Source organism: Myotis lucifugus, unplaced genomic scaffold, assembly GCF_000147115.1.
Source record: "Myotis lucifugus unplaced genomic scaffold, Myoluc2.0 scaffold_133, whole genome shotgun sequence".
Classification (NCBI taxonomy): Eukaryota; Metazoa; Chordata; class Mammalia; order Chiroptera; family Vespertilionidae; genus Myotis; species Myotis lucifugus.
Window position 1 is genome coordinate 1,309,189 of NW_005871181.1, and position 14,614 is coordinate 1,323,802.

General features: G+C 41.1%; 1 protein-coding gene across 1 annotated transcript in view; it reads right to left on the reverse strand.

Annotated features, from left to right (window-relative positions):
• Window positions 1-14,614, reverse strand: part of SPATA17 (spermatogenesis associated 17) — a 64,977-nt gene that overhangs the window by 47,322 nt on the left and 3,041 nt on the right. Inside the window, 4 exon segments of the mRNA XM_006094329.3 lie at window positions 3,348-3,451; window positions 7,777-7,827; window positions 11,361-11,442; window positions 13,092-13,181. Coding sequence (XP_006094391.2) covers window positions 3,348-3,451; window positions 7,777-7,827; window positions 11,361-11,442; window positions 13,092-13,181 — 327 coding nt within the window.

Here is a 14,614-nt window from a genome sequence, read left to right on the forward strand (position 1 = left end):
AGTCCATCTTCAGGCTATGGAGATGCAAGCTATAAAGAGTGCGTGCTTGGGGAGCTCGGCCAGGGAGGCTAAAGCTGAGAGACAGGAAAAAGAATGCCAGTGTCCCGGATATAAAGAAAACACACTAGCAACCCACACAATCCCCCCAGAAGGAACTGGCATGCCCTCAAGAGAAATCCAAGAAACCCGAGAAAGCGCCGGAAAAACTAATCCGGGGTAATTTCAAAACACAAAGTCACGAATTTTCAAAATCCATACAATTGTTGAAAAGACGCAATCTTGCATTCCTCATTGATTCACTGCCCTACGTGAGTGTGCAGAACCACTGAACAGCACAATTATATTTCTGTCCGGTTGTCTCAGTTAAATGAGTACCGAGTCAGCATGGGATCTATGTGCCGAGTCACCATGGGATCTACGTGCTGAGTCACCATGGGATCTACATGAAGGGGCGGCCGGGCTGGGGAGCTCATCCTTTCACATTTATGCCTCCCTGCACCACAAACCACCCAATCCTCTCACTGCCAAGAGTGCTGGCATCTAGCTGCCCCACCCCGCATCCCCCCAGCCTGCATCCCATGACTGGTGAGAAGGGGACACATAGGCCCAGGGCCTTTGTCCCAATTTGGGGCCACTCTGAAGATCCCCCGAAACCCAGAGCTTCCTGAGTCTGGCTGGGACTTTGATGCAGTTCAGAGGGGAACAGGCAGGTTAGAGCAGGAGATGAGGCTTTCTGGCCAAGGGTGGACGGGCTCTCTCAAGGCGATGCCAGCAAACTGGTGCTCTACGGACTAGATATTTTGAGAATGAAACAAATGAAAGAGATGATAATGGTCCATGTTATAAAATTACCATACCATGACTTCCCTCTGATCGTCCAATTGCTCCATTATTTCATTTGCCTACTTTGCATGATTTTAAAAAGTAATAAGACTCCATTCAAAAGATCATTCGTGAAAATCATTTTTTTTTCCTCCTTCTGGCTCTTTTGAATAAACTTCCTTGAAGAGAATTCTTTTGTTCAGTATTCTTTCTGAAAATATGCACATATTTCACTGTAAAATTATTTTCTTTTTACTATTCTGGATAGTTTCTCTAAACGGAAGTAAAAGCCCTATATAATAAAAGCCTAATATGCTAAGTGTCCAGACGGCCATTCGACCAATCAAAGCGTAATATGCTAATGATATGCTAAGGCCTCTCAACAGCTCACTATGTTGTGCACTGGCTACCAGGAGGCAAACACACCAACTGGTAGGTTAGCTTGCTGCTGGGGTCCAGCCGATCTCAGGACTGAGCGAGACGGGTCAGACACACCCTGGAGCCCTCTCGCAGTCCCTTCCCAGCTGGCCAACCTCCCGCATCCCTCCCCGTCCCCTATTGTACACCAGTGGGGTCCCTCGGCCTGGCCTGAACCCTCTTGCAATCCTGGCTGAGGACTACACCACCCCCCAGAGTGCATGAATTTCATGTACCGGGCCTCTAGTTTTATATAACATATATGATATTGAATAATTGAGCATAACATTATGCTAAGTACAACAATAGGCACAATAACAACAAGTATTCACATTGTACATTTTTTCAGGAGCTCCAAGCCCTTCCCCAGACATTAACCCATCCTCACAACACTCTCCTGAGGCTGGTAAGGGCAGGTATTATTAACCAGACACCTGTTCTTTGTTTGTTTTATTCAAATATATTTTTATTGACTTCAGAGAGAAAGGGAGAGAGAGAGAGAAACATCAATGACAAGAGAGAATCATCTATCCGCTGCCTCATGCACACCCCCCACTGGGGATCAAGCCCACAACCCGGGCATGTGCCCTGACCGGAAATCGAACTGTGACCTCCTGGTTCATGGGTGGATGCTCAACCACTGAGCCACACCGGCCGGGCTTCACAATAGACTATGGCGCTCTACTTGTGTCCTTGAAATCGGGAATGGGGACACGGTCGTATGAAAAAGTGGCCTCGCTGCTGGAGTTCATAAATTCTGTTCGGCTTTGGATGAGTTCAAAGAGCTGCCATGTAAGAAAAGCCTTACAGAGGGAATTTATCTGATTATGGCAGTAATAATTACCCAGCTGTTTATGGCAGATAGAGAAATAATTCATGCAGGCAAGAGGCCGTGGTGGCAATGACACTCCGCATTTAGTAAATATGCAAACTGTTCACTTCTAATTAACCAAGCTCGAGGATGCCCTTATTAAACGTATAAACTAAAAGTGCCTCCCTGACAAGTGATGAATTGTTACATTGCACAAACTCTTGCCGCAGAATTACGGCAGTGAACTTGGGGCTTAACTTCATTAAGAGATCTTGTGGGATAGTTAAATGAGGATGGACAGCATAACAAGGCTCACCTGACAGCCAATGATATGTTAGCGCTTAATGGAACTGCGCCTCTTCCTCTGTCCCGCCGAACTGCTCAGATTCATGATAGATAAATCAGGAAGTTCATTTGAGTTCCAATAATAAAAGTAAACGGAATATCAGGACAGCCCACTGAGGGAGGCCACCCGACACATTACCTCCCCTGTATAGTGAATTGACCACACAGCCGAATTTTAGGATCCGCACGTCTTTCATGTATCGACACGGAAAATCTACCACTCTTTAACCTAAAATTCCTTGTTGAGTAACAATAAATGGTCATATTGAGTAGCACTGTAATATGTTTCAAAAAGTAAATGAATGGCCTTGGCAGGTGTGGCTCAGTGGTTGAGTGTCAACCTGTGAACCAGAAGGTCTTGGTTCGATTCCTGGTAAGGGCACATGCCTAGGTTATGGGCTCCATTCCCAATAGGGGGTGTGCAGGAGGCAGACAGTCGACGTTTAGCTCTCATCATTGATGTTTCTCTCTCTCTCTCCCTCTCCCTTCCTCTCTCTGAAATTAATAAAAGTATATTTTAAAAAAACCTGACAGTACAGTGGTCCATTTCCTTATGCTCCATGGTATTTTATTTTCTGCTTTGAGAGGCAAGCCTTGTTATTACACATATTTCTGAAAACACACCCGAGGCTTGTCATACTTAAGGCTTCATAGGTAACAGAATCATTATATAGATAAATTCATTTTAAATGAAACAATTTTATTGAAACTAAGCGATTCTGCATAGAACCAAGGCATAATCTAATCTAATGCACTGTCAGGAGTACAGGATATTTAAATATAATACAATAAGTTTTTAAGTTAAATAGAATCACATTTCTATCTTGTCAGTACATGTCTGCCTAAGTTATCACTGAGTTTTAGAAATTATTTCTAAGGATGGGTATGCTCAACACCTGTTGAGTAACTGGTCTACAATTTTCATTAGTGGACTAGTGATTATGCTACTCACCTAACTGCATCATTGGTCTCTGAAATCGCCCTCAGATATTCCTTGAAATAATAATAATTGAAGCCGTATTTCCGAACCTTATAGCCTCGCCATCGCTTCTGAATCTATTGAAGTGAATGGAAAGATAAAATATGCCAGTGAACATTTTTAGTGAAAGCATTAACAGTTCCTCAGAATAAAGGGAATGATGGATGATAATGCATATAAATGATATCAGAAGTTTTTCCATTAACATAACAATATGTATAGGTGCCAGTGTAGGTTGTAGTCATAGATTGCTTACATAATATTATAATGCCAAAATTTAATTTATTTTAAAATATTTATAATTGTTTCATAAACACTAAGTATGAAATTAGCTACCAAAAGGTTAAATATTTGCTTTACTAATTCCTATCAATTCTACTCCCCGACTGAACAAGTTTTTTTGTTTTACATAACCAACTGACTTGAAGATTGTATTTGGTCTCATTGAAATCCATTTTTAAAAAATATGTTTTTATTGATTTCAGAGAAAGGATGGGAGGAGGAGGAGAGAGAGAAACATCAATGATGAGAGTGAGTCACTGATCAGCTGCCTCCTGCATGCTCCCTACTGGGGATCAAGCCCGCAACCTGGGCATGTGTCCTGATGAGGAATCGAACTGTGACCTCCTGGTTCATGGGTTGATGCTCAACCACTGAGCCACACTGGCTGGGCTGAAATAAATTTTTTACGTGGGCTTTTTAAATTCAGTGGTATCAGTCCTCTAAACAAAATGTCTTGCATCTTCATCAAGCCATTCGAATACTTCTTTAACAATAACAAGAGCTAACATTTATTGAGTTTTTATTTCATGTCCTTCAAAGTAATCAGCAACTTTCAGAAGTGATTGGTATGAAACAATTATTGTCATTGATCAGCTCTGAATAGATAATTTTAAACAGTCATTGCGAGCTCAGCAGATTACAGCTTGTTAACGGGCAACTTCCAAATGACCTCTTAAGCTAGTCAAATCAATGATGCATATTCCTCATTAAGTAACATCAAAACGTAAGTGGGCTTATAAATAACATTTATTTTAAGCACTAAAACAAATGGCAAAAAGCCTGATATATCAAAAGTCATCTACTCATAGAAAAGATCTACCTCCATTGAGTTTAACTCCTCAAAATTCTTACTGACCTTAATGTTATCAAAAGACAGAAAAATCATGTCTTCTCATCTAAAATTAAAAACGAAGACATGGCCCAGCTGGTGTGGCTCAGTGACTGAGTGTCGACCTATGAACCAGGAGGTCACTGTTTGATTCCCGGTGAGGGCACATGCCCAGGTTGCAGGCTTGATCCCCAGTAGGGGGCGTGCAGGAGGCAGCCTATCAGTGATTCTCTCTCATCATTGATGTTTCTCTCTCTCTCCCCCTCCCCCTTCCTCTCTGAAATCAATAAGAAAAGATACTTTTTCAAAAAGAAGACATGGACAACAGATTCACTAATAACGTACCTAATGTTGACGCTCCAAATGTATATGAGAGCATACAGAAATAGAACACGTATTCATAATTACACTTTTTTTTATGAATTAGAATGCACAATACTCCTGAAAACTATACAAAGTAATTTTGCCTTCATCTTAATACCACACATAGTGCTGTTAGGAAGCGGACTTCCTAAGCCCAGTGCTTTGGGTGCCTCAGGTGACACCCCATGTTTAACCAGCAGCAGAAATGGAGGATCAACTCTCTACCCGGCCACATAAAGGTGCACAATTGCCCCTCTAGATGGAACAGGGAGCGAAATGAGCTGAGCAGCTGCACCACCTCCTGACCTTCGCATAAGATACTGAAAGCTGTGCAAGCAGAGAGAGCTGGGGTTGGGGGGGAGTTGGGGGCCAAACTGAAGAGAGATCCGCAATGAAGCAGCCAAGATGCCGGAGGAGAAGCAGAATCCGAATCTGGAGCAAAGTCAAATCAAAGACCAAAAAGGCCACTGAGTGTCACTCAGAGACACAGGAGAAACAGGGCCCAGGAGTCAAGGTAAAAATTTACTGAGCAACTGATTGTCGTGTTAATGGACTTGTCCTGGCCTGGAGTTTCGTGTAGGCGTCCTGCGGGTTCCGCCGGCAGCGTGCGTATACCACAGGAGAGCTCCGCGGACCTGTCTGTGTTGGGGGGCTTTGGCAGGACCCCAAAGCTCATGAGATCTTCCATCCACATGAGAACTGCACGAACCAAATATGACCTCCCCACTTCCAGGCTGCCCACCCCACACAGCCAGGCAGGGGTTCGAAACAGCCTGAAGATCCCCCACGAGGGCTAACATGACTCCAGCTAGGGCCAGAGGGGTGGAGACAGAAAGGATTTAAAACAAACGACTTGTTTTACTCCCTGCTTAGAGAAGAGCAAGCCGGCGTGGGTTGATGTATTAAGGGACATCGACGTAAGCACCGACTATAAGCCTAGAACTGCAGATACAGAGACGAAGAAGATCGGATTTGGGGCCCCAAGGGACTTACAGGGGGCGGGGGGTGCATACAGCATGTAAATGAGTAAGGCTAATAAGATGTCACAGGTTCTATAACAGAAGCGTGTCCATGGTAAAACAGGGACATCAAAAGAGAGAGTGATCAATTCCACGTGGGTCGGGGGATCGTAAAGTCTTTAGAGAAAAGGTGACCCTTTGGAAATGAAATGCAGCAAAGCAGAACAAGAATATCTACTGCAACATAAAAAAATCACAATGTGGCCCTAGCTGGTTTGGCTCAGTGGATAGAGCGTCAGCCTGCGGACTGAAGAGTCCCAAGTTCAATTCCGGGCCAGGCCACATGCCCGGGTTGTGGGATCGATCCCCAGTAGGAGGCGTGCAGGAGGCAGCCAATCAATGATTTGCTCTCATCATTGCTGTTTCTCTCTCTCTCTCTCTCTCTCTCTCTCTCTCTCTCCCTTTTCTTTCCTCTCTGAAATCAATAAAAATATATCTTTTTAAAAATCACAACCTGTAATTGATTCATTATAAAGAATGACATCTATTTAGAAATGGATAGGCTAAAAATAATTTTTTTAGAAATTCCTCTCTTTTCAGAAATGGTCCCCGAGCCTCCTTGAAAATAGATGTAATTTATTTGTCAGGCTAGGAGTCCATGGTCGGGATAGAGTTTGCAATTGGCTCCGTATATGAAGCAAATTAAAAAAACAGAAGTTTTTTCTTTCCGATGGCAGGTGACGGTCCTATTCATGACCTGGGGGCATGTCTATGTCTCTATTCTAAGCAAGGTCAACAGGCCACCGCCACTGGGGTGTCTGCCTCTGGATCAGAAAAAGAAGCAAGAGGATCTACTGCTTCCTCTTGGTTTTCCCCCTGAAACCACAGAACAGAGCGGTGGACAGAGATACTGAGACTGTCCCTGGGGGAGACTCCCAGCACAGGCACCCCTGGAGAGGGACGCACCTTCCTGCAGGAATATAAATACAGTGGGGCCTTGACTTACGAGTGTCCCGACTAACGAGTTTTTTGAGATACCAGCTGTCTCTTGGCCATTTTTTTGCATTGAGTTGATAGAGTAATTTGAGTTAAGGAGCTCCTTAACGAGCTCGGTCTCAGAACGAATTAAACTCATAAGTCAAGGCCCCACTGTAATCAAAATAACATTAATTCGCCTGCCATAGTTCAACACAGGACTTCCAGGAGGTCTCTTACCGTCTTTTTTCACTCCCAATAAAATCCTTTATTACCAGAAGTAAGAATGAATAGATTAATGAAAGAAAATATAAGACAATGTAGGTTTTAAGGACATTAATAAAATTCGCTTAAGTAACGTCTCCATTTATAACAGCTTCACAAGCAAGCTATGACCATAATGTCTGAGACCAAAAAAAAAAAAAACCAAAAAAAAAAAAAATCCCAAAAAACTTTTGCCATCCCAGTCCTCAAATCTGTGCAAAAGCCAAGCCAGCCTCAGAATCACTAACTTCAGCTTTCTATCAGGAAAATAACACATAACAATGAACACAAAAATGATAGAAATAAAACTTCTAAGCTGGAAACTGACTTTATTACTGTTAAATCATATGAATAATTTCTAATTGATTTGTATTGGGCAGGAATCTTAAATTCCAGAACCACGTTCATCTATTTATCACAATATTCTCTATGACATATGGAAACGAATACATTGCTTCATTAATATTTATGGTCTTTCTCCAGTTATGGCTCAGAGATATTTAACATTCTAAAACATAAGCATTGATAATTACATGTTTTACATTTTACTCTAATTTTTAATACTGCCAGGATTATTTAGGATAGCTAACTTTTTAACTATGTACTCTTTTCTCTCTTTACCATTAGCATATCAATCAAATTTGCATTATTCTGGTTTGCTCATTTTATTAAAAACGAATTCAAGGCACAATTGACTTTTCATTTGTTTAACAAGTGAAGAAATATTTACCCTGACAGCCATTGCATTGTAGATATTCATCTTCATATCATGATATGCTAACTGTGAATCAAGAAGAAAAAAAAAGATGGCATATATTTCAGTTACACAAAGACAGTGCAGCCTTTTCTTACATATAAAAGATAAGAATCTTTATACATAATACATAATAAGAGCTCGAGGCTTAGAAAAATGAAATCAAACTTTGTATTGAAGAGATAGGCTTCCTAATACATAATGCAGGCTTAACCAGAAAAATCTATGGTAGTCAAACTAGGCGCTAATGGAGATATATGATCATAAAATGCTCTCCGCTGAGTTTGATAATCAATGGAGCTCTACTGAGAATAGAATAACAAAGCAGAAATATTCACAAGTGCTGGTGACACGTAGCATTGTATGATTTATTCACTGGGGCTCTCTTAGCCAAAACTCACAGAAACATAAAAGGAATTCATATTTCAAGACGTCTGGTTTAATGAAAAATTCAAAGAAAGGCTGTCTTCAGTCGAAAGCGTTCAAGGATGGGGATGCAGCGATGGAGGAAAATTGTGCCTTCCAACCATCTGTACAAAATGCTCTGTACTTAGCTGCCTCCCGAGGAATGCTCGGGAATTCGGTTCCGTTTAACATTCATTTTAACACCATAAAACCATAAATACAATGATATCTCGTTACAGCAAATCCCCTGATACAGGGAAGGCTTCCGAAAGTCTTGGTTCCTTTCTGGTAGAGACACTCCTGTCTATTCATAGGCGTGTCTCTGTTCTAGCAAATCCCCATTTGCCACCATCGCTTATTTCAATGAAAATACTGCTTGAAATAAAGCTTCCCATCCATCCCATCTTTTAATGAAAAATATAAAATTAACCAAGGTCATGAGAGGGCAATACACAGCAAAGGAATAAAATACGCATGTGTTTCCCAACACGAAATACAACATGATCCATTTTTATTCAGTCAGAATTCGTGCGACTAATAGTTTCTGGAGCCCAGGTAACAGGTGCTGTGTCAGGCAAAATGAGAGACAAGTGCGTTCTCTTTTTACATAGGGATTTTTTTTTCTTGCCCCGCAACACATAGGCATTTGTAGGAAAGGGTTCCGCTGTAATTAGTGTTGTTTGCCTTGCCCGGTCTGATCCAAAGCAAATTGTCTGTGCTGAGCAGGGCTGGCTTATTCATCAACAGTCCGGGCAATTAGGGAACAGTTGGCTGCAATATGTTATTCACAAATGAACACAGCGGCGGGACTTCATTCTAAATTCACCGTCTTTGTTTTCGCAATCAAGGCATAATTCTTGGTATTGGAGGTGAATTCCAAGTAGTTTCTTTAAAATCCTACTTCTTCAAGGCATATCGAGGCAGATATGAACATTAAGTATTTTTATACAAGAGACACCTATTGGAATTCACATATTGGAAAAAAATTGGGGTTCAGAATAAGATGTTCCTTATTTTTTATTTTTTAAAAAATATATTTTATTGATTTTTTACAGAGAGGAAGGAAGAGGGACAGAGAGCTAGAAACATCAATGAGAGAGAAACATCGATCAGCTGCCTCGTGCACACTCCCTACTGGGGATGTGCCCGCAACCCAGGTACATGCCCTTGACCGGAATCGAACCTGGGACCCTTCAGTCCGCAGGCCGACACTCTATCCACTGAGCCAAACCAGTCAGGGCAGATGTTCCTTATTTTTATCACACTGCTGTTCAGTAGGCAGCCCTGAGTGTGTGGGAGCTTTTCAGCCACAGACCCGGGTTCCGTTCCTGAGGCTGCGTTTAGAGGCCTGTGGCTCTGAACACGTGCCTGAAGGTCGCCCAGCCTGTCTCCCAGCCCCACACAATGGGACTCTCCTTACTTTCTAGAGTTGTTGTGAAGACTGACATGGATAAAGAGGCTTGGGATAGTGTGATGGTCATTACGGGAGGCCCCCCCCGGGGTTTTTTTGAGAAACCCTTCCCCCCCAACTTTCAAATATAAAATCCAAAATTTGCTTAAGACCGGTTCGGCAAACTGCGCCTCGCGAGCCACATGCGGCTCTTTGGCCCCTTGAGTGTGGCTCTTCCACAAAATACCACGTGTGGGCGCGCACGTACAGTGCGATGGAAACTTCGTGGCCCATGCGCAGAAGTCGGTATTTTGTGGGAGAGCCACACTCAAGGGGCCAAAGAGCCGCATGTGGCTCGCGAGCCGCGGTTTGCCAAGCCGCAGTTTGCCGACCACTGGCCTAAGAGATTCAATTTTATTCTGAGCGAAGAGGAAAGAGAGATACAACTTTTAGGCCTCAGGATTCTCAATTGTATAGTTAAAAGGTGGAAGAGCACTTTGATTCCAATGAGTCAGTCATGTGTGAACCAGTAATTGATGTCACATTTATTCTCAACTCCCTAAAGTACACACACACACACACACACACACACCACACCAAAAAACCATATGTGAGACCATTTTGAGTAATATATCTATACAAACTTGACCAGATCAACCGGCTTTCCTTGCTAGCAAGGGTGATCCAGAGACAATATTTGTGCTGGAATGATGGCGGTGGAATCTTGAAAGCCCGTGCACATATGGATACCAGAGCGGATGGGCCCAGGCCTCCATTATTTTCCACAGCAGTGTCACCCTCATTTCGTAATTTTGAGTAGAATCATTAAAATGATTTATTGCCAAATAATCATGAGTATTTGTGGCATATGCTTTGCCTTGTTTGCTGGCAACCGATACCAACCTGGTGATTATCAACAGCTGATTTTTAAAATAACTTGTATTTTTCCACACACAAAACAATTAAAAGTCAATGACATTCTTTCTCCCAGTTGCTATTAATAGAATCTTTAAAAGCAGGTGAGCCAAACTAAATTCATTTCATAATTAGGTGAAACTATGTTAATAAAGTTTTTTAAAAAGTATATTTTATTGATTTTTTACAGAGAGGAAGGGAGAGGGATCGTGTTAGAAACATCAATGCAAGAGAAACATCGATCAGCTGTCTCCTGCACACCTCCTACTGGGGATGTGCCCGAAACCAAGGTACATGCCCTTGACCGGAATCGAACCTGGGAACTTTCAGTCCGCAGGCCCCACACTGGGGATCGAGCCCACAACTGGGGCATGTGCCCTGACCGGGTATCAAACCGTGACCTCCTGGTTCATAGGTTGATGCTCAATCACTGAGCCACACCACCCAGGCTCAGCGGATGTTTATTGACTGTGTTAAGGGCCAGAGATTAGTCTAAATGTTGGTGATCCAAAAATGAACAAGCTACAGTGTCTACTCACCATCTAAAAAGTAGAGAAAAATCATCAACAAATAAGCACGTATAGGTATATATTCTGTGAAAGGTGCTTTAACCAAAATAAAGCCTCTGGTGTCGTTTGGGTGCAAAGAAACAAGTCATCACTTCTCCACTGGAAAATCAGGAGTGGCCTCTCAGAAGAGGACTCGCACTAAAAATTAAATCCAATTTTGTTTGTACGTAAATATTTACCACAAATAACTTTGAAATTACCTATAAATCTGACTGAAGTGAATGAGTTATGGTATATTGTATAATTTTCATGCTACCATATATAAATTGTGTAATATTTACCTTTATCTTGTGTTGATAACATTTCCTTCCTAAGTAACTTCTCCACCATTTCTGAATAACTGTTGCAACTCTGTGTAAATGCCTGAGGGAAAAATATACTTATTAATACGCTTTCACTGGAACAAAAGTATCTCTTTCAACCTGCTTAGAATATACCTTCCTGCAATACAAAAGATCAAATTCAAAGCCAAGTGAATGTGTACTTTCAAAAAGTGGAGAGTTGCCATTTTGGGATATAATTGATAATTTCTAGAAATAGGAAAAAAAAAGGTATAGATAACGACTCAGTATTAAATAAATTCTTTAAAATTTCAATTATTCTTCAATATTTTACTCTCTAAAATATTGTTTAATTCAAAGACAATAAAACCAGTCATGGTGACATGTTGAGAGATAAGCCAGGCACTGTTGCTGTGAATCACAGAATTTAGAAATAATTCTTGAGGTCAGGAAATGGTTCCCCTCTCTATTCTTTCCTTATATTACTCAGTCTGTCCAGGTGAATGTTGTGTTCATCTGCTGAATTCAAAAGACTCTCTTTGCTGCCATGTTTCTAGTTTACTGTGATCAAAGATGAAAACTTCACATTTTAAGATATATTTTTACTGATTTCAGAGAGGAAGTGAGAGGGAGAGAGAGGTAGAAGCATCAATGATGAGAGAGAACCATTGATCTACTGCCTCCTGCATGCCCCCTACTGGGGATCCAGCCTGCAACCCAGGCATGTGGCCTGACCTGGAATTGAACCATGACCTCCTGGTTCATGGGGCAATGCTCAACCACTGAGCCACACCGGCCAGGAAAACATCACACTTTAATTTGCATGTCTGGTTCCTACTAGCTAATAACTTAAGGACATACACAGTATGATCTCCAGCCTGCATTCTGAATTATTACTGATGAGGCATATTGGTGCTTCACCTTATGTAGGAAAATATTTTTTTTCAGGATGGAAGGGAAGCTGAAGGACAGTTTGAGCATTGAAGAAAAAGTGGACCAGTTAAGGATCAACTTCAATCCCTTTGCAATAGGAATGGTATCGTTCTGGTATCATTTACCAACTTGTTGGAAAAAATTGGAATAGCGTTCTTTTTGTTTCGTTTTTCTTCTTTCTTACCAGTCAATGAATTAATTGTTATTAATACCAGTCATTTGTGACATCCAGTGGAATTTGAAGAATTTTGTCAAGTATGTTTACAATATTGAGAATAGTTGCAAGTCAAGAAATGACCACTGAGCCACACAGGCAGGCTGCACTCTTGCACATCTGGATCACTGCCTTTGATGCGAATTTTGGTTCCTCAATATAATTTAGTTTTCTGATATGTAGGAAAAATGACCAAAATATTTATATTTTTAAAAAGAACATTATAGCCCTAACCAGTTTGGCTCAGTGGATAGAGCCTCGGCCTGCGGATGCAAGGGTCCCAGGTTCGATTCCGGTCAAGGGCATGTACCTTGGTTGTGGGCACATCCCCAGTAGGGAGTGTGCAGGAGGCAGCTGATCGATGTTTCCCTCTCATCCATGCTTCTAACTCTCCATCCCTCTCCCTTCCTCTCTGTAGAAAATCAATAAAATATATTTTTAAAAAAGGACATTATATAATTCATTAAGCTTCATTACAGTAACATAAAAGATTACTTGAAGTGAGCACTATATGCATAAGTTACATTTTGTAAGGAGTATATTTTTATGGTATATCTGAATTTTCAATGACAAAATCAATATACCTGATATACGTCCGAACTTGACATCCTCGAAACCAGCTCTGGATTTTAACTGCTGCCTCATACTCTTTTTTTCTAAATGCATCCACAACACTTAAAGGAAAAAAAAGAAGGTTTTCATTAGTGGCTAATATGACTCTAAAGCAAGCCAATCAGTTAAACTTAATCTTTAATCTCTTCCAAAATGGTCATGATCATTCAAACGTCATTTTAAATAAAATTTAAAAGGGGGGCGGGGGCATCTGTAATATTTTCAACAATAATGATAAATTTTAAAAAAACTAAATAGGAAAAAAGCATTTCAGAAATCAAGAGCTACGTTTAAAAAATGAACCTTTCTCTGAGGGGGCATGTGCTTTCAACAGGTTTACTTTTTAAAAAATTTTATGATCACTTACTTTGCAACTAACTAATTTGCAAGTGATGTTATAAGAAAATAAAGAAACGGTGTGGTAGTTTTTATTTTATTTTTTTTAAAACCTATCACGCAGGATTAAAATGTTTGCATATTTCAGTCAATGCATCAGTTACATGAATTGCCTCTGAGTAAAATAAATCTATCACAGAATGCCAATTCTAGATAGAATTCTCAGAAAGTCCATTTCAGTTAAAGGAGGCAGGGGAGAGGGCCATAGGGGGTTATAAAGAGATAAAGAGATACAAAATGCAGTCATCAGATCTATTAACTTACAGCCCAAAGAGGTTCAATGAAGACACACTTCCATCTGCATTTTAGCGATCATATTACCATTCCCCCTTTCTCCCCTCCATTTGATGCAGTGATATTGCTGAGGGCAACTACTGTGGGCCACAGAAGGATTTCCCTCCCAGAATGCTGCTGGGCACATAATTAGCACTTTATGTTTGCTGAATGAATAAAGAATGGCTAGTCATCTATTTCTTGATTTTAAAAGCAATTCCCTCAGAATTATGTTTTTTGGAGAGAGGTTATTTTTTGTTGTCATTATAGGTTATGTTAAATATATAGACTTCATTACGTTTATTCATCATAATTAGAAGAAAAACAGAATAGAAAGTAAAAACACATGAAACAATAAAAATTCTTAGACAATACGATGATGTTGGCTGACAGAAAGAAAAATAGGATGAGCTGTTAAGCTGTCAGTGACAAATAGTTGGAGAAACAAGTAGGTGGATGATAGTTCTAGGTAAGCGGGAAAGTCTGAAAGTCTGACTGAAAAGGACCCACAAAAGCAGAGGGAGGAACCAAAATTCGCATCAAAGGCAGTGATCCAGATGTGCAAGAGTGCAGCCCGCCGGTGTGGCTCAGTGGTAGAGCGTCAACCTATTAATCAGGTCACGGTTCGATTCCTGGGCAGAACACATACCTGGGTTGTGGGCTCGATCTCCAGTGCAGGGCCTGCAGAAGGCAGCCATGTTTCTGTTTCATCGATGTTTCTATATCCCCCTTTCCTCTTCCTTTCCTTTACTTCTTTCTTTCTTTCTCCCTCCCTTCCTCCCTTCCTCCCTTCCTTTCCTTCCTTCCTTCCTTCCTTCCTCCTTCC